This window comes from Coffea arabica, chromosome 7e (assembly GCF_036785885.1).
Source record: "Coffea arabica cultivar ET-39 chromosome 7e, Coffea Arabica ET-39 HiFi, whole genome shotgun sequence".
NCBI classification, from domain to species: Eukaryota; Viridiplantae; Streptophyta; class Magnoliopsida; order Gentianales; family Rubiaceae; genus Coffea; species Coffea arabica.
Genome location: NC_092323.1, coordinates 43,033,551 through 43,054,328, shown reverse-complemented (window position 1 = coordinate 43,054,328; position 20,778 = coordinate 43,033,551). Strand labels below are relative to the sequence as shown.

Genomic DNA, 20,778 nt, shown 5'->3' with positions numbered 1-20,778 from the left:
GTATTTTTTAAAGAAAATTTTTTTATAATCAAATGAAAAACTTTTTGCACATGTCTGCATTGATTGATTGGGGAAAAACTTGATCGTCCATTTCCATAAGGATAAGCGCTCCTCCGGATAATACTTTCTTAACAATGAATGGTCCTTGCCAATTGGGAGCAAACTTACCTTTAGCCTCATCTTGCATTGAAAGAATCCATTTCAAAACCTTATCTCCAACTTCAAACAAACAACCAACCTGAACGTACTGTTCAAATGAAATTAAAATAGATATATACAAGGGTTTAAAAAAAATTGTTAGTTTTTTACTCATGTTCATTCATTTTACTCAAAAATTGAAAACAAAGAAGATATTTAATTCTAAACATTATCAAGCATTTATATCGAATTAAATTTGGACAGAAAAAATAAACAAATGAAAAGTATGACAAAATGAAGTAAGTGATTGACACTTTTAAATTTTAAGATAATTATGAGGTAAGAAATTCAACTATTGGTCTTAAAGGTAACGAGTAAAAATTTCAGATTTAAATTGCAATTTGTTAGCATAACTATAAAATTCGAATTAACATTGATTTTATTTTAAATGGTCTTATTATACAACTTAATAAATGAATTATTACCAAAATAGAAAAGGTTGCTAATATTAAATAAATTTACATGGTGAAATTAAATATAAATATATATGGGTTTAAAAAAATTATTAGATTTAAAATCATGTATATATCTATTGAATAGCATATGCACAACTACAATTAGTCTGTTTAAGTGAAATAAAATAGAGATATATTACATACTATTCATATTGTTCAGGTGAAATCAAATAGATATATACATGAATTTTAAAAAAAAATTATTTGTGTACATGGTCAATGAGAGATGAAAAAATTCATTTTGTGAAATGTGAGAGATGAAAAATTTATTTTGTGAATGTGAGGGACGAAACAATTTATTTTGTGAAATGTAGGGGATTATAGATGGATTATGTAAATTTTAATTTGACAATTTTACCCCTAAAAAATAATCACACGCAAGGCACGTGATGAATTCCAACCAAAAATTAGTCGGAAACCTAGGTAGGAACCAAATTTGACCAATATGAATTTGTAAGGGACGTAAAATTACACTTTTAAAAGTGAGGGACGAAAAAAATTATTTTACAAAATGTGATGGACGTTTTGAACGATTTTCCCTTTTTACTTGTCAATTTTCATCCAAATTTAGTTATATATAAGAGAGAATGAATTTAACTAATCTAAACTATCCTATACTACCCTAAACTAAAGTACTAAAAAACTAGCTAAAAACTAATTTTTGTGGTGTTTTCTTACCCTCCTAAGCTCTCTCAAAAATGAAAGACACAAGCTCTAATTATAGAAAAGTCTTCAAGCCTTTAATTTGTATATTCCATGTGAACATAACTCCAATTAGTCAACAATTTTGACTTCCAAGTTAAAACTCATCATTAGAAAAGAAGCAGCATCAAAAATTATTGCTAGAATCTCATCTTTACAGTTGCAAATAAGTTGCCAAACATCCCTCAAGAGATGTGCACAAGTGGAATCTGCAAAGTTTGACTAGAATCCCTCCAAAAATTGGCCAGATTCTTTCCCTGTTTTTTTTTTTTTCAAATTTTGTTTCTCATTCTAACTCACTACTTTGAATCCCTTTGATAATCCCTTCAAAAATTGGCCAGATTTTTCAAAGGGATTCGAGTCAACTTTCTTTTTTGATAAGTTTTTCGTTTTCTTCTTCTTGTGATGTGATACCCCGACTTTTAGGATATTACGGTTTCTATATTTGATTTTTTTTTAAAACATTGTTTTGTTTTAAAGATTGGAAACCCTACTTATACTCAAAACCCTAGTTTTACTTGTGACTAACAGGTTTTCTTAAATTTCTCATAGTTTAGTCGAAACCCTAATTTTAATCTATGGAATTGTAAAATCCATCATATTTTTCTTAAAATTTTCTTTTATTTGAAATCCATTATCTTATAATAGTTATACTACTCATTCACCCCACAATAAGAGCAAACAAATATAGAATCAATGGTTTTTTCTTTTGTTTTCTTGTTATCGTAAATTAGGGTTTTTACGTCTTTTCGTAGTGTGAGTAATCGGTACGGAGTATGTACTAAATTTGGTGGTTAAGAGTGAGTTTTAGATAAGAAAAAGTATGTGATTAGAAATAATAAAAAAATAAGTTAGTGAATTATAAGTGAAAAATCCTATTACGTGCGAGTTAAGGAAAACGGTGAGAACCAATATTTTCTTATTTTCTAACCCTTATTTTAATTCTGTGCATACATTTTCTATACTTTCCTTTATTATATTAATTTTCTAGCAATTTTTATAAGGGAATTAAGTTCTAAAACATTTTTCTAGTATAAGTCAGTTCATGTGACGTTAGTAGTGTATATTGGGCGTGGGACCCGCTAGTGCGGTTAGTGCGGTAAAATTTTAACGACTAGAAGGAGTTTTGTGCAAAAAAAATGATGTGACAAAAGGTGTTAAGAGATGATTGGAGGAGTAATAGATATTTGAGTGCTTAAGAGAGACAATTAGATAGACTTCCCTTGGATTTGTGCCACTTGTCAAGCACCAAGCCAATCTTGACAAAGACCATGACCAAGATTAAGCTTAAAACTTATCCAATTCAAGTCAATCACCATTTTCTTCCTTTGCCTTCCATGATGGACGAAATTTGGGAGGAGAAGAAGAGAAAAATACTCCATTTTCAGCCGTGATCTCTTGCTTGAATCATGGAAGAAAAAAACCAAGATCAACCCTAATCCAATCCAATCAAGCTTGAGATAATCTTGAGGGGAAGCTCTTGGAGAAGTTTTGGAGGAAGACACCCTTGAGTACTTCTTGTTTTGCTGTCCATCTAAGTTTTGGAGGTAAAGAGGAGAACTTTGTTAGAAATCCTCCCTTATCTCTGAGTTTCTTTGATAGATGATGTTATAGAAGCTAAAGGAAGGATTTGTATGGTGGTTTTCATGATTTTCAGGTTGTGTTGTGCTTTTCCCAGCATTGTTTTGTGGAATATAGGAGGTAAAATTGATAGCCACCTTATCTTTTCCACTTGTCTTTGTATCTACTTGATGGATGATACTTTATAAGGAAAAAGGCATGACTTTTATGATAGCTATCATGGTATTGTTAGGTTTGATGAAATTTTCAGCTTTGATGATGAACTGTCCTGTTTCTAACTGTGTCTTTCAGTCCATGTTAGAGGCCGAATCAACCTTAGTTTAAAACATAAAAGTTGTAGTTAATGATATTTTATAGTTTCCTACAAAATTTCAGCTCAATCTGAGTACTGTAGCATGTGAAAAGATAAAAATACCCTTGATGCCATAGGTAGAGCTTTGTGGACGGTTTTGACATTTCACTATTCTGGCTGCATTTTTTCACCTTGATCTATATTGAATTAGCATTTAGCCAAAATATGAAAGTTGTAGTGCTATGTTTTAGCTTTCCAACGCCTCTAAAAACGTCTCAATCGGACTTTTGTAGCCTGAGTTATTGTCAGTTGAACGCAGTGCTATTAACCAGCCTAACGGTGAAATTCTGGTTCTGTAAACGATGAATTTGACTTGGATACACTATGAACTGGATTGAGTGGTCTTCATCAAAGTTGTAGCCCTTTGTCTTAACTTCGAAATGGTATAAATTCTACCCCAATTTGATAAGCGTAGCTTCGGTTGTGACCGATACGCTAAGAGACGTTGAACCTGTTTTTTTTTTTTTTTACTTTTTGCCTTAAATCTTATTTCCGGTCATTTTTGTTGCATGGTTTTGTAATTGTATGACGTTGAGTCTATTGAATGGCTATTGTAATGAGACTCTTTGTGTGTGACTTTGGGACTGATTGAGGAAACGAATGGAGCCATAAATGGCTGGAAAATAGGTAAATATAAAGGGCGTGCTGCCCAAATTTGCACTCGAGAACTAGGTAAGGATTTGAGGACGAATACCATTTGAACCATCTAGCATAATTGCGTTTTCTTTTATCGAGGTATATAAGTTAGAATTCGGCCGAAACTTGTATCCTTGAAAAAATGCAATTTACGACTAATAGAAATACGTTTTCTTTGTCACTTCGACTCAAATGGAGATTTCAAGTTTTACGAGCGAACATAAGTTTTACAAATATTTTACTCATGGCCTTTGGTTTAAATGTACTCTTTTCACTTCCAAAACTATACTTATAGTTTGTACTAGTAGTTATTCGGATTTTCTTTGGTTCGCCTAAACTTTGGATAGTTTAACTGTAATATTTTCTTTTGATTATATTAGGGTTCCTTGGTGATTGAGAGTGTTATCCGGAAGGATACTTTGAACGTTATTTTGCTTAAATAAGTGAGTGTTCTTTGTACGTTATGTTTCCATTGACTATGTGACTTGTTGTGGATGTTTGATTAAATGTTAAATGCTTTCAATGATTGCTGAAAATGAGTTTTACTAGGCGAGTGTGTACTTTATCGCACTCGATCTAAATAAATGTGAAATTTTCAATGATTATTTGATTATAAACTAGTTGTGCATGAATGTAAGTCTTTTGGCTGAATTGGGCCCTTGCCCTTCGTTACCGGTCGACTCGAGCCAGAAGCGGACTCGGTCGGGTGATTTGGTGACCCTGGGTGAAAGTTTGGTATACTCGAGTATTACCACGTTGTCGGGTGGAGTCTGGCCAATGTCCAGAAAGGGAAAGAATGAAATGAATGAACGAGTGACAATGTCAATGGAAGGGTTTTCACTTACAAAATGCATTTTAAAATGATTGGAGGAATAAGGAAATGAAAGATGAATGAAAGAACGAAAGGCTCTATGTGAGCATGTATCCTTTTAATGAATGTGTTATCATTGCTTCATATTGTAAATGTTTCCTGGATTACTTGTTATTACATGATTAATGTCCTTGTTTTAAGTTGATTATGTGTCTGGAATCTCACTGAGTTTTTAGCTCATTCCGTTAGCTTTGTTTTCCTTACAGGGGTTACGAGCGAGGGCGTGAGATCTGTGCAGACTAGTTTGGACTAGTTCTTTTGAATTTTGTTTTGTTGATTTTCTCACGTTAATGCTTGGATAGGGTTGGATGTATTAAGAACTGAGAACTTTCGTTTTCTTGGGGATTGTATATTATTTTGAGATAGAAATGAATGTAAGTATGCGTTTCAAGTTTGGGAATTGTTCTTTTCTTATCCTTGTAGTTATTTCTTATTTCTTTTGAAGAGTTTGAGTGAGTCCTAGCGAGAGTTGGGCAGGCGGTCCGACAAACCCTTTGGTTCGCCTTAGGGGGAAGTGGGGCCGTCACAAGTGGTATCAGAGCTCTTATCGAGATTGTGCCGGGAAAAGGTTCTCGGACTGTGGGGATTGGGTTGTTAAGTGTGAAAAAAATGTCTATTGTTGGGGATAGGGGTGTGCAAAATCGAAAAATTCCGATTTACCGACCGAATTCGAATTGAATTCGGAATTTTCGAAATCGGTAAATCGGAAATCGGAATCGAATTCGGATTTTCCGAATTCATATATTTCGAATTTGGTTCGAATTCGGTAATGGAGTTTTTCAAATCGGAATTTCCGATTTCGAATTCACAATTCGAAATCGGAATTCGAATTCCGATTTCGATTTCAAATTCGTTTTTAATATATAAATATATTTTTTATACATGTAATATAAAATTTATACTATATAATATAATATAAAATTTATAAAATTTATAAAATATAATATAATATAATATAAAATTTATATAAAATTATATATTATTATAAATTTTATATTATATAATAATATATAAATTTTTCCGAATTCGGTGAAATCGGTGAAATCGGAATTTACCGAATTCCGAATTGAATTCGGTACGAATTCGAATTCGGAATTGGTGAATTCGAAATCGAATTCGGTCGAATTACCAGGTACCAAAATTTCGAAAAATTCCGAATTCAAACTTCCGAATTACCGAATTCGAATTCGATGCACACCCCTAGTTGGGGATCTTAGATATGTATGTTGGGTAGAAATCTCAAAAGTGGTTGATTTCCTCTTGAGCGTAGCTAACTCGAGTGGGAAAATGATCATATTTTCGAATTCTTATACTCGAATACCAAAGAGTGATACCTTTATGATAAGTCGATATCCCGAATAATATGAGAGTAAGTTTGAATGGCGAAAGCCAAGGCACGGGGAATGCGAATAGTCTGAATTTAGGATATATTGAAGATATTAGTGAGATTGGTGACCCTGATTATTCAAGCGTACGTACTTGGTTGTACTTCGTCAAGTTTTGCCTGAGCAATAGGATGTACGAATTGCTATGATATATATAAAGAAAGTGTGTTATTTTCAATGTCTTTTATTATTTTTCATTTTATGATTTGAAAATGCTTTTATTGAACCTTATAGCTATTTTATTTTGCTTATACTTATTTACGAATAAATATATGAATTTACGAATAAATATATGAATTTCGAGGACGAAATTCTTTTAAGGAGGAGAGATTGTGAAACCCCGACTTTTAGGATATTACGGTTTCTATATTTGATTTTTGTTTTAAGACATTGTTTTATTTTAAAGATTAGAAACCCTACTTATACTCAAAACCCTAGTTTTACTTGTGACTAACAGGTTTTCTTAAATCTCTTATATTTTAGTCGAAACCCTAATTTTAATCTATGGAATTGTAAAATCCATCATATTTTTCTTAAAATTCCCTTTTATTTGAAATTCATTATCTTATGATAGTTATACTACTCATTCACCCCACAATAAGTGCAAACAAACATAGAATCAAGGGTTTTTCTTTTGTTTTCTTGTTATCGTAAATTAGGATTTTTACGTCTTTTCGTAGTGTGAGTAATCGGTATGGAGTATGTACTAAATTTGGTGGTTAAGAGTGAGTTTTAGATAAGAAAAAGTATGTGATTAGAAGTAATAAAAAAATAAGTTAGTGAATTATAAGTGAAAAATCCTATTACGTGCGAGTTAAGGAAAACGGTGAGAACCCGATATTTTCTTATTTTCTAACCCTTATTTTAATTCTGTGCATACATTTTCTATACTTTCCTTTATTATATTAATTTTCTAGCAATTTTTATAAGGGAATTAAGTTCTAAAATATTTTTCTAGTATAAGTCAGTTCATGTGACGTTAGTAGTGCATATTGGGCGTGGGACCCGCTAGTGCGGTTAGTGCGGTAAAATTTTAACGACTAGAAGGAGTTTTGTGCAAAAGAAATTATGTGACAAAAGGTGTTAAGCGATGATTGGAGGAGTAATAGATATTTGAGTGTTTAAAAGAGACAATTAGATAGACTTCCCTTGGATTTGTGCCACTTATCAAGCACCAAGCCAATCTTGACCAAGACCATGACCAAGATTAAGCTTAAAACTTATCCAACTCAAGTCAATCACCATTTTCTTACTTTGCCTTCCATGATGGACGAAATTTGGGAGAAGAAGAAGAGAAAAATACTCCATTTTCAGCCGTGATCTCTTGCTTGAATCATGGAAGAAAAAAACCAAGATCAACCCTAATCCACTCCAATCAACCTTGAGATAATCTTGAGGGGAAGCTCTTGGAGAAGTTTTAGGGAAGACACCCTTGAGTACTTCTTGCTTGGCTATCCATTTAAGTTTTGGAGGTAAAGAGGAGAACTTTGCTAGAAATCCTCCCTTATCTTTGAGTTTCTTTGATAGATGATGTTATAGAAGCTAAAGGAAGGATTTGTATGGTGATTTTCATGATTTTCAGGTTGTGTTGTGCTTTTTCCAACATTGTTTTGTGGAATTTAGGAGGTAAAATTGATAGTCACCTTATCTTTTCCACTTGTCTTTATATCTACTTGATGGATGATACTTTATAAGGAAAAAAAGGCATGACTTTTATGATAGCTATCATGGTAGTGTTAGGTTTGATGAAATTTCCAACTTTGATGATGAACTGTCCTGTTTCTGACCGTGTCTTTTAGTCTATGTTAGAGGCCAAATCAGCCTTAGCTTAAAACATGAAAGTTGTAGGAAATGATGTTTTATACCGGCTTGTAAAATTTCAGCTCAATCTGAGTACTGTATCATATGAAAAGACAAAAATACCCTTGATGCCATAGGTAGAGCTTTGTGGACGGTTTTGACATTTCGCCATTCTATCCGCATTTTTTCACTTTGATCAGTATTGAATTAGCATTTGACCAAAACATAAAAGTTGTAGTGCTATGTTTTATATTTCCAACGCCTCTTAAAACGCCTCAATCGGACTTTTGTAGCCTGAGTTATTGTCAGTTGAACACAGTGCTGTTAACCATCCTGACGGTGAAATTCTGGTTCTGTAAACGATGAATTTGACTTGGATACACTATGAACTGGATTGAGTGGTCTTCATCAAAGTTGTAGCCCTTTGTCTTAACTTCGAAATGGTATAAATTCTACCCCAATTTGATAAGCGTAGCTTCGGTTGTGACCGATACGCTAAGAGACGTCGAACCAATTTTTTTTTACTTTTTGCCTTAAACCTTATTTCCGGTCATTTCTGTAGCATGGTTTTGTAATTGTATGACGTTGAGCCTATTGAACGGCTATTGTAATGAGACTCTTTGTGTGTGACTTTGGAACTGATTGAGGAAACGAATGGAGCCATAAATGGCTGGAAAATAGGTAAATATAAAGGGCGTGCTGCCCAAATTTGCACTCGAGAACTAGATAAGGATTTGAGAACGAATACCATTTGAACCATTTAGGATAATTGCATCTTCTTTTATCGAGGTATATAAGTTAGAATTCGACCGAAACTTGTATCCTTGGAAAAATGCAATTTACAACTAATTGAAATACGTTTTCTTTGTCACTTCGACTCAAATGGAGATTTCAAGATTTTACGAGCGAGCATAAGTTTTACAAATATTTTACTCATGGCCTTTGGTTTAAATGTACTCTTTTCACTTCCAAAACTATACTTATACTTTGTAATAGTAGTTATTCGGATTTTCTTTGGTTCACCTAAACTTTGAATGGTTTAACTGTAATATTTTCTTTTGATTATATTAGGGTTCCTTGGTGATTGAGAGTATTATCCAAAAGGATACTTTGGACGTTATTTTGCTTAAATAGGTGAGTGTTCTTTGTACGTTATGTTTCCATTGACTATGTGACTTGTTGTGGATGTTTGATTAAATGTTAAATGCTTTCAATGATTGCTGAAAATGAGTTTTCCTAGACGAGTGTGTACTTTATCGCACTCGACCTAAATAAATGTGAAATTTTCAATGATTATTTGATTATACGCTAGTTGTGCATGAATGTAAGCCTTTTGGCTGAACTGGACCCTTGCCCTTCGTTGTCGGTTGACTCGAGCCAGAAGCGGACTCGGTCGGGCGATTTAGTGACCTTGGATGAAAGTTTGGTATATTCGAGTATTACCACGTTGTCGGGTGGAGTCTGGCCAATGTCCAAAAAGGGGAAGAATGAAATGAATGAACGAGTGACAATGTCAATGGAGGGGTTTTCACTTACAAAATGCATTTTAAAATGATTGGAGGAATAAGGAAATGAAAGGTGAATGAAAGAACGAAAGGCTCTATGTGAGCATATATCCTTTTAATGAATGTGTTATCATTGCTTCATATTGTAAATGTTTCTTGGATTACTTGTTATTACATGATTAATGTCCTTGTTTAAGTTGATTATGTGTCTGGAACCTCACTGAGCTTTTAACTCATTCCGTTAGCTTTGTTTTCCTTACAAGGGTTACAAGCGAGGGTGTGAGATCTGTGCAGACTAGTCTGGACTAGTTCTTTTGAATTTTGTTTTGTTGATTTTCTCACGTTAGTGCTTGAATAGGGTTGGATGTATTAAGAACTGAGAACTTTCGTTTTCTTGGGGATTGTATATTATTTTGAGATAGAAATGAATGTAAGTATGCGTTTCAAGTTTGGAAATTGTTCCTTGCGGTTATTTCTTATTTCTTTTGAAGAGTTTGAGTGAGTTCTGGCGAGAGTTAGGCAGGTGGTCCGCCAAACCCTTTGGTTCGCCTTAGGAAGAAGTGGGGCCGTCACATGTGACTCCAACCACTTTTGAAACTCGTCATCCTTGCGAACTTTAGGACTTTAATCAATATAATGCAAGCTTATTTCTTGTCCAAAATGAAGTCCAATTTCTAACTTTTACAAACACAATAAAAAATATGCAAGTAAAACGGACAAAGTTTTCGTTTAAATTCTAAGTAGCATTTTAGAACTAAATCTAGCAAAAATGGATTTTTTTCTTATAATATTGAAAAATTAACTAAAATTAATATAAACTATCATTCAAATATAGTATAAATAGTCACTTATCAATAAAAAAACGTGTGGTATTGTAACCTATGTTTTGAACTCGGATTGGGTAATGACTCGATAGAGGTTAGGGGTCAGGAGTCAATGGGTCTGATCGGTTAGCTCGGGATAGAGTCGGATGATGTCATAATTAAAATATAAATATATTTTAAATAACATAAAATAAAAAAATAGAATAAACATGTACTTATAGTCATTTATATTTTTTGACATATGTCCTATATATTAAAATGTCAAATTTGTATTAAATAATTTGTAATAATCAACTAACTTAATGTTTGTATATCTGAACTGCATATTAATGAGTCTTTAATTCTATAAGATCATGAATCTAGAATGAAAATTAATAATCATTGTAAACATATAAAAATTATGGTCCAAATGAAAGTAATAAAAGAACTTTACGTGTGTAGTTATGATTGTGCAAAACATTAAGGGATCAAAGTACAATATGATAAAAGTTTTAAGCTTAAAAGGGGATTCCTTAGCAAGTCTTCTTCTCCGCCGTGAAACTTTCCGGTTTCTTATGTCCCCGTCACAAAGTTTCCACGGTCCAGTTCGCTATTTGTGTTCTGGTCTTTCTTTTTTCAAAAAGAAAAGAAAGAAATTGTCTTCCAATCCAGGTGCCCATCATTGCTTTCTTATCAAACAGAAGTGAAGGAAACTTCTTATTCGTTACTTTCCCTTCTATATCTTTGCTTCATTGATATTTCTTATTTGGATGATGTTTTAGATCTTTAGATCTACAAATTTTTCTTCTTTCTCGAAGTTTTCATTTAGGTGTCGATGAATCAACTTCCCCATCATTGATTAGTCTGCAAATTGGGGAAGAGCATTTTTTTTGGCTTGGATTAAAAATGCAGAAGCTTGGGAAGTCAAGACTCGGGTTTCCAGATCCAGTTTCCTAATTCAACCCGAATGAGCCCGATTTTAATCAGCTTTGACTGGATTTCTGCCAACCGATTTTTTATAGAAACTCGAACCGGACGCCTATTCGGTTCCCGGTTCAATTGGTCGAACCAGATGGTCCGATAAAAACATAGCTGATATGTATTCTTGTTTGTTCACTTGAGGTTGTTTGGTTATTATATAGTAGAGGCAAGTGGCAAGTAGTGATGTTTGCAAGACCCCAAAGTCGTTGATAAGACGGTCATTGGAATGTAGTTTTATTACTGATATGCATTCTTGTTTGTTCACTTGAGGTTATTTGGTTATTATGGTCAATGGAACGTAGCTTTATTACTAATATGCATTCTTGTTTATTCGCTTGTGGTTGATATGTATTCTTGTTTGTTCACTTGGGGGTGTTTGCTTATTATGGTCAATGGAATGTAGCTTTATTACTAATATGTATTCTTGTTTGTTCACTTGAGGTTGTTTAGTTAGGTTGGGAAATAGTGAGTTTTGCAAGACGCTAAAGGCAATACTGATATAGTCAGGCTTGCATCTTAAGTTTTACATGGTGACCCACACGACTTACTGACTTTCAATACTGATGTGGCTCTTTCACATATGTATGATTTTTAAAATGTTTTTGAAGCAATTCTTATTTGTCACTTGTTATGGAGAATGTATTTTATTATACTAAATTGGATTGAGCATATGTAATTGTTTTATAACTACGTGCATATGAATAATTGCATTATGTATTTAAAAGTGATTGTTATGCAATATTTTGTATATTAATGAAATGAACGTGCTTAAACAAGTGAAGGACAGAAAAAGCCTCTAGAATTGCCACATTTGAATATTGTTATGGCCCTTCCATGGGATATAATAGTTGACAAATGACTCTGTCATGTGAAAGAATAGTGACCGTAGTAATTATCCGAAACTACGCTTTTAATCGTTATATGGCTTTACCACAAGAAATAATAGTGGTATTTAATGGCCCTCTCACATAATGTAATAGTAATCGTTGGATATTTTTTAATTGAAAGCAAAGTGACAAGATTCAAGATTCCACGGATTGTAATTAGACTGGTGAAATATAAATTTGTGCATAGTTATGCATTGTGTTGGTAAGATGCATGTAATGTGCTAATTGTGATTGGATTCTGTGAAATGCTTTTGTTAAATGTTAAATGTAATATTAATGTGCTCGATCCGGTAAAGATATGTTGAGGTTACTTATTGAGGAAGTTGATGCTTACCCCAATTAATTTTTCCTCCCCTGCAGATGAGGATCAGGCGTAGGATGGATTGAAAACTAGTTTGATCAGGCTAGGTTTCTAGAGTTGAATTTTGTAAAATTGTAGTTGTATGACTTTTGTATCTTAATAATTTATATTTGTTGAGAGTTTAGTGTGAAGGATTGTAAGAGTGATTTTCCATGTTTGGAATTTTTGTAAGTTTATTCAAAGGTATATGTAATGGTTAGTTTGTATTTATAAGTTTGATAGTCGGCTTTGTAGAAAACTCCTCTCGGTTTTCTCTAGGTTCACTTCAACTCTATCCTATGCTTAGAATCGAGGATATGAAGAACATGTCCATAAAATAGAAGTAGAATGAAAAGAGGCGCAAGCTTCACAGCTAGATAGGCAGCTCATCATCGGAAATCTTATATTGACCATTATTGCCTAATAACTCGGTTCCTTGTGTAGAGCCACCATCTTCGCCAGGCTACCACTCGGACTGGATCTAAGAAAGAACTAACCAAACTGGCTTGACCGACTGGATCTCTCAACCATAAGGAGAGGAAAAGGCAATGTTTCAGGGAGGATCCCATGTGGGTATATAAATGAATTTGATATAGTGCATTTTCGAACGGATAAGTAAAGACTCATTGCGGGGTCGGTCACAAACTGTGCCTAATGCTTTGGACAACTATTATGTGTAGCGAGTGGAGGATTGAAAGCGGCCTACTTGAGAATGGCTCCTTTGACTTTGCTTGAAACCAGCTTGGTATTGGCAACTCCACTTGGAGAGCTAGAAGGCAAGGCAGGAACTAGATCCCAAACGTGCTACTTCTTCGCTTCTTTGCTTGCTGGCTTTCCTGAAATGACTGAAGCTGGCTTGATTGAATGAATGGACAGCTACGGATTGGCACGCTGAACTCATACCCGGAATCATAATCTAAACTCGGGTAAGAAGAAGCTCTTTCTATATTATCTAGAATATACCCTCACACATCTGATTCATGAACAGATGATTAGTAAACAAACAGGCTTGACTTTCCTTAGAAAGCAGAAAGAGGCATTACTCTTTCTCATTTACAAAGAGCCAATGAACCAAACATCAACTATAGTAATGATATACATTCCTGGCACTGAACCAAACAAATATATTGTAATGATTGATTCCATTCCAAATCCAGGATGAATGATTCCGAATCCGAATCCGATTCCAACATATGCGAATCAAACGCCACCTAAGAATCTAATTCACATGCACAAGAGAAAGAGAGAAACTGAAATAACTAAATAAAGGAAAAAACAATCAGGACTTAATGCGGAAGACTTTTAGACATTCTCAAGGGAGTTAACCCTGCTACGCCTTAAAGAAAAGCTCGCTGTACGACTTCGAATATGTGAGGACCCGAATTTTCCTCACTTATAATTCTATTTTTATGGCTTATTTAAATATTTATTCACCCATTCTCTCCAAATAATTTATTTCAACCATATTAAATCTATTTATATGGAATAATGTCTCAATTATATTTTTAAAATGTCTCGTTAGTAAATTTAATTTTCTAGGGCTCGTTTAGTGAAAAAAATAGCGAGTACACATTTTTCGAGACAATAATCGATTCGAGAATACAATAATCTTGGAGATTTGAGGACTCATGTTTTATTTCTAAAATGGTTATTTTATAATCAATTACATTAGTAGTAGTTAATTATATAATCGTTATATGAATTTCCCGTAAATTTCGCCTTATTGCGCGCGAATTGGAATTTCGCGTATATCGAGTTGGAATGGTTAAACGGAGACTTAAGAAACTTATACTAGACTACTAAGAGTGAATAATTATAGTGTTAAAATAATTACAATTGAGGTTTAGTGCACAAGTGAAACAAACTCGAGAGGAATCGAGCACGAAACGCGCGTGTGCACACGCGGGGAGAGGGTTGACTTTTGAATGAATCGTAGCCACACATTAAAGCTTCTCTTGGAAGCTTCATTTTGATCAAAACACTCTCTCTCTTGCTCTCATTCCAGCCGGTCACCAAGGGAAGGAAAACAACCCAAAGCTCTCCAAAATTCTTCACCATTTCTTCACAAAATCCTCACCCAAATCACCCCAAATTTTAGCTACAACTTGTAAATCACTTGGAAACCACCTCAAGCTAGGAAGAGAGCTTGCTTTCCATGGTTTTGTTGAGCGTCAAGAGGCCGAAAATTTCTACTTTGTTCATCAAGAGAGGTAAACCACGATCAACTACAAGAATCTTAGTTTATGAAGACTATCTTGCACTTATAAGCTTATATAATCATGTGGGTAGCTTTATTTATGTTTGAAAGTTGGTGTGTGGGCTCTATAAACTCCCACTATGGCTTGATGGACTGATTTGTTGTGTTTTGATGTTATTAATGTTGGATTAGTGTTTAATCTAGTGGAAATAGGTTGTATTGTTGAAGGAAAAGTCAAAGGAAGTGATGAGGGAATTTTTCCATTTCTGCCCCTGTACATGCCGTGGCCCTTAGAGCAAATTTTTGTGGTTCCAATGACTTGTTTATGATGTATACATGTTGTGTGGGTTGTGTAGAAAGTTTCATCAAAAAATTTCGTGATTTGGATGGGTAGATGTTGAGTTTTCGAAAGTCCAGTAAAACTGGAATTTTTCCCGAAACTGCTATGGCAGTGTTTTTCAAACAGCTATAACTTTTTGTTCCGATGTCAAAATCAAGTGCCGTTTGTGGTACTGGAAACTAGACATTCCCAGCTTTCCAACGGTATAAACTTTACATTCTGATTCCACCTGAGTAGTCCATACCAATCTTTTGAACATGACTGTCCTGTTTCGCGTCTACACTAGGAGTTCTGTTTTGAGCAGCGAATTGATGCTCAAATATGAGCTAGCTGTGGACAGATTTTGAATACAATTTCTTAGAAGAAATTGTAGCTTTATGAATCTAGTTTTCAACGCCACTGACCATGCTCAATTCGAATTTGAATTGAGTGAGTTATGGCCTAATTTTGAAAATGTGATAAAGCTGGACATCTGGAAAAAAAATCCCTTCCTTCATGTTGGCCGACAGGTTTAGCTTGATGTGGGAGGTTTTGTTTCGAAATTCTTGATGTCCATTGTTTTTCAATACTTATCAAATGTCTCTAGAACACTGGTTTCACAAATGAACCAAATTGGACTGATTTCATGATACAAAGTGTTTGAAAAGGAAAGAGAAGCTTGAGTTGGCAGATTTGCTTTGAAAATTTCACAAACTTCAGTCATTTTGTTAACTGCCTTTCCATGTGAGTTTTTACGTGAAATTTGGTAGAGATATAGTTCATATATGGAAGTTTTAGTGTACCAAAATTGGTGTTATTCTAAGACCATTTTGATACCCAAACGATGTCCCAAAGTTGCTCTTCAAATCTGGAAAATTTTTCCTTTGCTCTTGGCTGAATGGTCAAATCTGATTTGGGAAGTTATATTTCGAAAACCTTGATGTCAATTATCTCTAAATTGCTTATTGGATGTTTATGGAACCTTGGTTACAACATTTGAATTAATTGAGGTTGATGGTGTGGATCAAAGTTTTTTAAAAAAGGAAGGAAACGTGAGAAGGCAGATTACCCTTGGAACATTTCTTGAACTTTAGTTGTTTTAATGACTGCCTTCCCGTGGGAGTTTTTGCATGAAACTTGGTAGAAATGTTGTTCACACATGGAAGACTTAGGGTATCAAGTTTGGTGTAGTTCCAATGCCAAATCGATGGTCAAATGATATTTCAAAGATAGCCTTTCAAATCTGGAAAATATTCAATCTGTCCTTATTTTTAGCTAATTTCGGACTGCTATATCTTGATGTTCGAAACTCCGAATCTTGTTCCGCTTGTTGCGTTTTAAACCTTGATTGGAATTCTAATTGAGGTACAAATTTCGGAGGCTAGTTCACTTCTTGTGAATTTTACCGAATTTCCAAAGTTTGCCGAAAAACATGACTAAAACTGTCTTGCCTGTTCAGATCAGCCTTTTTGAGCTGAAAAATGATTTTTTTTCGATTTGAATCTTAGAAAAGTGTCTTCTAGGAACTTTTAGTACTTTGAAACAAGATTCCAACGGTATAAGATTTTCCTTATTTTGGCCTACTGAGTGCAAGATATGATTTTTCTAAATTTGACGCACAAAGCCAAAATTTGCCGATTTCTTAGAAAATGAAATTTTGGAAACTTGACTTCTTATCTTGATATTAATCTATCGTTTTGAACCCGATTTCGTGGAGGATATGAGTTTCCTCAGTAACTTTAAAATCCACACTTTTGAATCTTAACTTTCGATAAAATAAAACCCTTATGAAGACATTGACTTGAATTCTAAAGCAAGTATGCATTCTTTCTTGTTTGATAAGGAATTTGTGAAATTGTGAGGGTGATTATTGGTCACTTTTCTTCAGGCGATCAAGAAGGTCTCGAAGAGAATCTCGAAGTGGATCATTGACGACTTTCTTTACTCACTTATTTTGGTTGGTGAGTGTTTCATATAGGAATATGTGATTCGAATAGTTTTATGACATGTTTATTCCATGGTCATTATGTGTTTAATTGTTAAATGCTACCGATAATTGTTTCTATGGACTTTTCCACCATTTTGAGTCGAGTGTGTACTTTACCGCACTCATTCTCACTTAGTAAAATGTACTTGAATTATTCGACATGAAATACTTGAAATGCATATTTACGTGAAGTGTTTCAATGATTGATTATGCTATGGCTGCATAAGTCGATTGGAGTGAATCTCCTCGACTCTTAAGTGGTAAAAGTGGGAAACGGCCAATGAGCGACCTACTAAAATGATAAATCTTACCGTTAACCGAGATTATTTACCGTTTACCGTTTACCGTTCACCGTTTACCTGATTATTTACTTGATTACCTGTTTACCTGATTACTTGACTACTTGATTATGTGATTACCATAAATTACGTGTTTACATGAATTTTTCCACAGTTTTACGGCGAGTGTGTACTTCATCTCACTCGACCTACAAAATTGATAAATTTTACCGTTTATCCATTTACTTGATTACTTGTGCATGTTGTAAGCTCTAAGCTGAACTGGGCCCTACCCTTGGTTACTGACCTACTCGATCCAGGACTGGGCTCGGTCGGGTAGGTTGGAACCCTGAGACACCGTTTCGGTATACTCGAGTACTACCACTGGAGAGATAAGGTGATGGCCAGACAAACCGAGGGATTCTGAAGTTATAAGGTGCAGTTGACCGAAATGGTTCCACTGGAACACCGTATCCTTCAATATGTATTTATTTTGCATAATGATAACTGTTTCATGGTAATGTGCCAACGTGCAATCCTGAACCATACCTGTGCTATGCTCAAATTACTCGTACAATAATAACTGTCTCATGTTAATGTGCCAATGTGCAACCCTGAACAATATCTGTGATATGTTCAAATTACTCGTACAATGATAACTGTCTCATGTTAATGTGCCAATGTGCAACCCTGAACCATACCTGTGATATGCTCAGATTCCTCGTACAATGATAACTATCTCACGTTAATGTGACAATGGGCAACCTTGATTTAAACTCATGTTAACTATCTCATGTTATCTATCTCATGTGTTAAGCTCAAATTACTTGATTTATTAGAACTGATAGAGTGTCTTGGAACCTTACTGGGCTGTGTAGCTCATTCCACGTTTTTGTTTTCCTTAACAGGGTTTGAGACCAAGTGCTCGTAAATAGTGCTAGATTGTTTTCTTTCGGGGAAAATTTTAAGTTGTATTACAGCAGATGGCTGTAGTAAATATTCTTTTGGGTTGTATTAAGTTTGAGAGCTGACTAATTGTAAGTATGAAGTGTTTTGGAGTACTTTAAATATATATATATTGAAGTTATTTAAAGTATTCTTAGTTTTGAATTATGGATTGTACCGAGTCCTGACGAGAGTTAGGCAGGCGTCCCGCCGATACCCTTGGGTTCGTCCTTGGGAGAAGTGGGGGCTTCACAGTAGAAGACCAATGAGAGAAGGAATCGAATCATAGACGGATTGGTTTTAGAATAAAGAGATAGCACGACTTCAAAGACTGAGAAAGCTATAGAGGAATAAGAATGATTTAGGACCTCTGAGGAGGGTATGCCGGTGCCGCGCTTTAAATTATAGGTTAAATGTTTTTAATTATGATTATCAGATTTGGGACGTGACAAGAAAAAATATGATGTTGTTAAGGGAAAATTCTTTCGAGAAAATGGAGGGCTAATTCTACAAAAACAACTCAAAAGACAGGACAAATCTTCCAACACAAAAATTTTAACAGCTGAAGAGCTCAAGAGAGAACAAATAACTTCCTTGAAAGCAACATTATTGGTCAAGGAGGTTTTGGTGTAGTCTACAGAGGATCTCTAGCAGACAACGGAGAAGTAGCCATCAAAAGGTCCAAAACAATTGACTATAACCAAATTGAGCAATTCATAAAATGTGGTTAAGATCTTGGGTTGTTGCTTAGAAGCAAAGGTACCGTTACTCGTTTACGAATTTATCGACAATGGTACCCTTTTCAAGCATTTGCATGACAAAAACATGGCACGTAAAATTTGTTGGGAAATCCGATTGAGAATAGCTGCAGAAACTGCTGAGGCTCTCCCATATTTACACTCTGCAGCCTCACTTCCGATCATCCATAGGAACATAAAGACTGTGAACATACTCTTGGATCAAAATTACACAGCCAAAATTTCTGATTTTGGTGCATCAAGGTTAGGTCCGCTTGACCAAAATCAACTATCTACAATGGCGCAAGGAACTCGCGGCTATCTTGACCCTGAAGTTTTCCAAACATTTCAGCTGACAGAGAAAGGTGATGTTTATCACTTTGGAGTTGTTCTTGTTCAGCTATTGGCGGGCAAGTTGCCCATATGCTTTGATAGGTCGGAGGGTGAGATAAGTCTAAGCAATCATTTTCTTTCTTCGATAAAGCAAAATCGATTGATTGAGATTCTCGAAGAGTTCATGGTGTCTGAAGAGAATATTGAGCAGTTGATGCAAGTTGCTAGGCTAGCAGAGCGATGTTGGAATGTAAAAGGAGAGGACAGGCCTTCCATGAAAGAAGTGGCAATGCAATTGATGAGGTTGGCATTTGCATCAATGAATAATATGGTTCCAAGTGCTGAAGATTACAAAGAACCACCAGACAAACCTCTAATCAAGCCTTCACTGCACTTCTGGGACGGAATTGTATCAGTTTCCTAGTATCTGTTGGCCGCAGGCTGCAGCTAAGATCCATTACATACTGTAGTTCTATTGCGAACACTATTATGTTCTAACCAAATTAGCCCTCCAGAGCATATTCCAATCAATTTCTATGTAATGCTATTTTAAAGTAGTTATTTACAAAAGAATTGTCAACCAAATAGGAATCTGTATGAAGTTCAGCTTGCAACTTCAACTAGATCGGCTCAATATATAATAAAAGTTTTTCATATACACAGCTACAGTAAAGTTTTTAAAAAACACATAATCCAAACGGAGCCATTGTTTGCAAGAAAAAAATCCTTAATTTCATAAGCAACTCCCGAATTTCCGTTCATAAGCAACTCCCGAATTTCCGTTTTAAGTATCACTTTCGCCAAATTTTTTAAGTTTAAAGGACCAAATTAGTTTGCCATAGTACTAAGCGACCATACTGGTCAAAAACTTAAAAGAGGACAAAATTGGTCATTTAGCTGTAGTTTTAACAGCGCATGCATGTACAACTCAAGTGACTTCTTTGTTAATTTTTTTTTCTTCTTAATCTTCTGTCAAAAATTCTAAATTGCAACTTCATATCAAGATAAGATAAGAGAGTATAATAAATGAGGAATCATTTAGCCATGACTCCAAAGATATGTGATAAAATAGTAAATTTTTTTTAGTTGTTTTTTGGGAATTTTTTTCATAAGAAAAAAGGTTTATAGTAGCACTCTATTGGAAAGTGTGTACTGAGGCTAAATTAATCTCTCTATCTCATTCATTATGTGCATTGGGAGAATGTTTTGAGTTATATTTCATGAGCTGGCAGATGATCATGTTCCCATGGCTTCATCATAGGAAAACACTACCTGAAATGCTCATGTTCCTAGACCTTTGTTTCATTCACAGGAGTAGCTGAATTCATGTTTCAGGTTGCAATATTCAATATTAATTAAATCCAGTTTAAATAATTTGAATCTTTAGTCTTGAAAATACAGCACACAAGTATGTACTATATAAATTTGCTCATGTATGTATATTTATTCGGTCAAAATTTACTTGAAATTTTAGATTTTCAAAATT

At 34.5% G+C, this 20,778-nt stretch overlaps 1 protein-coding gene and 2 long non-coding RNA genes across 3 annotated transcripts; all 3 read left to right on the top strand.

Moving 5' to 3' along the window:
• The first annotated feature begins 10,779 nt into the window (after window positions 1-10,779).
• On the top strand, window positions 10,780-12,730 carry LOC140010973 (uncharacterized). Its single transcript, XR_011818172.1, has 2 exons — window positions 10,780-10,960; window positions 12,517-12,730. It is a non-coding gene; the product is annotated as an uncharacterized lncRNA (long non-coding RNA).
• Window positions 12,731-14,502: 1,772 nt separating this feature from the next.
• LOC113701518 (uncharacterized) lies at window positions 14,503-18,364 on the top strand. The gene is made up of 3 exons (XR_011818173.1): window positions 14,503-14,706; window positions 16,901-16,973; window positions 18,186-18,364. It is a non-coding gene; the product is annotated as an uncharacterized lncRNA (long non-coding RNA).
• A 683-nt stretch (window positions 18,365-19,047) lies between these two features.
• LOC113700865 (putative wall-associated receptor kinase-like 16) lies at window positions 19,048-19,716 on the top strand. The gene has a single exon (XM_027221297.1). It carries the CDS (start codon window positions 19,048-19,050, stop codon window positions 19,714-19,716), a length of 669 nt encoding a protein of 222 aa, XP_027077098.1.
• The last annotated feature ends 1,062 nt before the right edge of the window (window positions 19,717-20,778 follow it).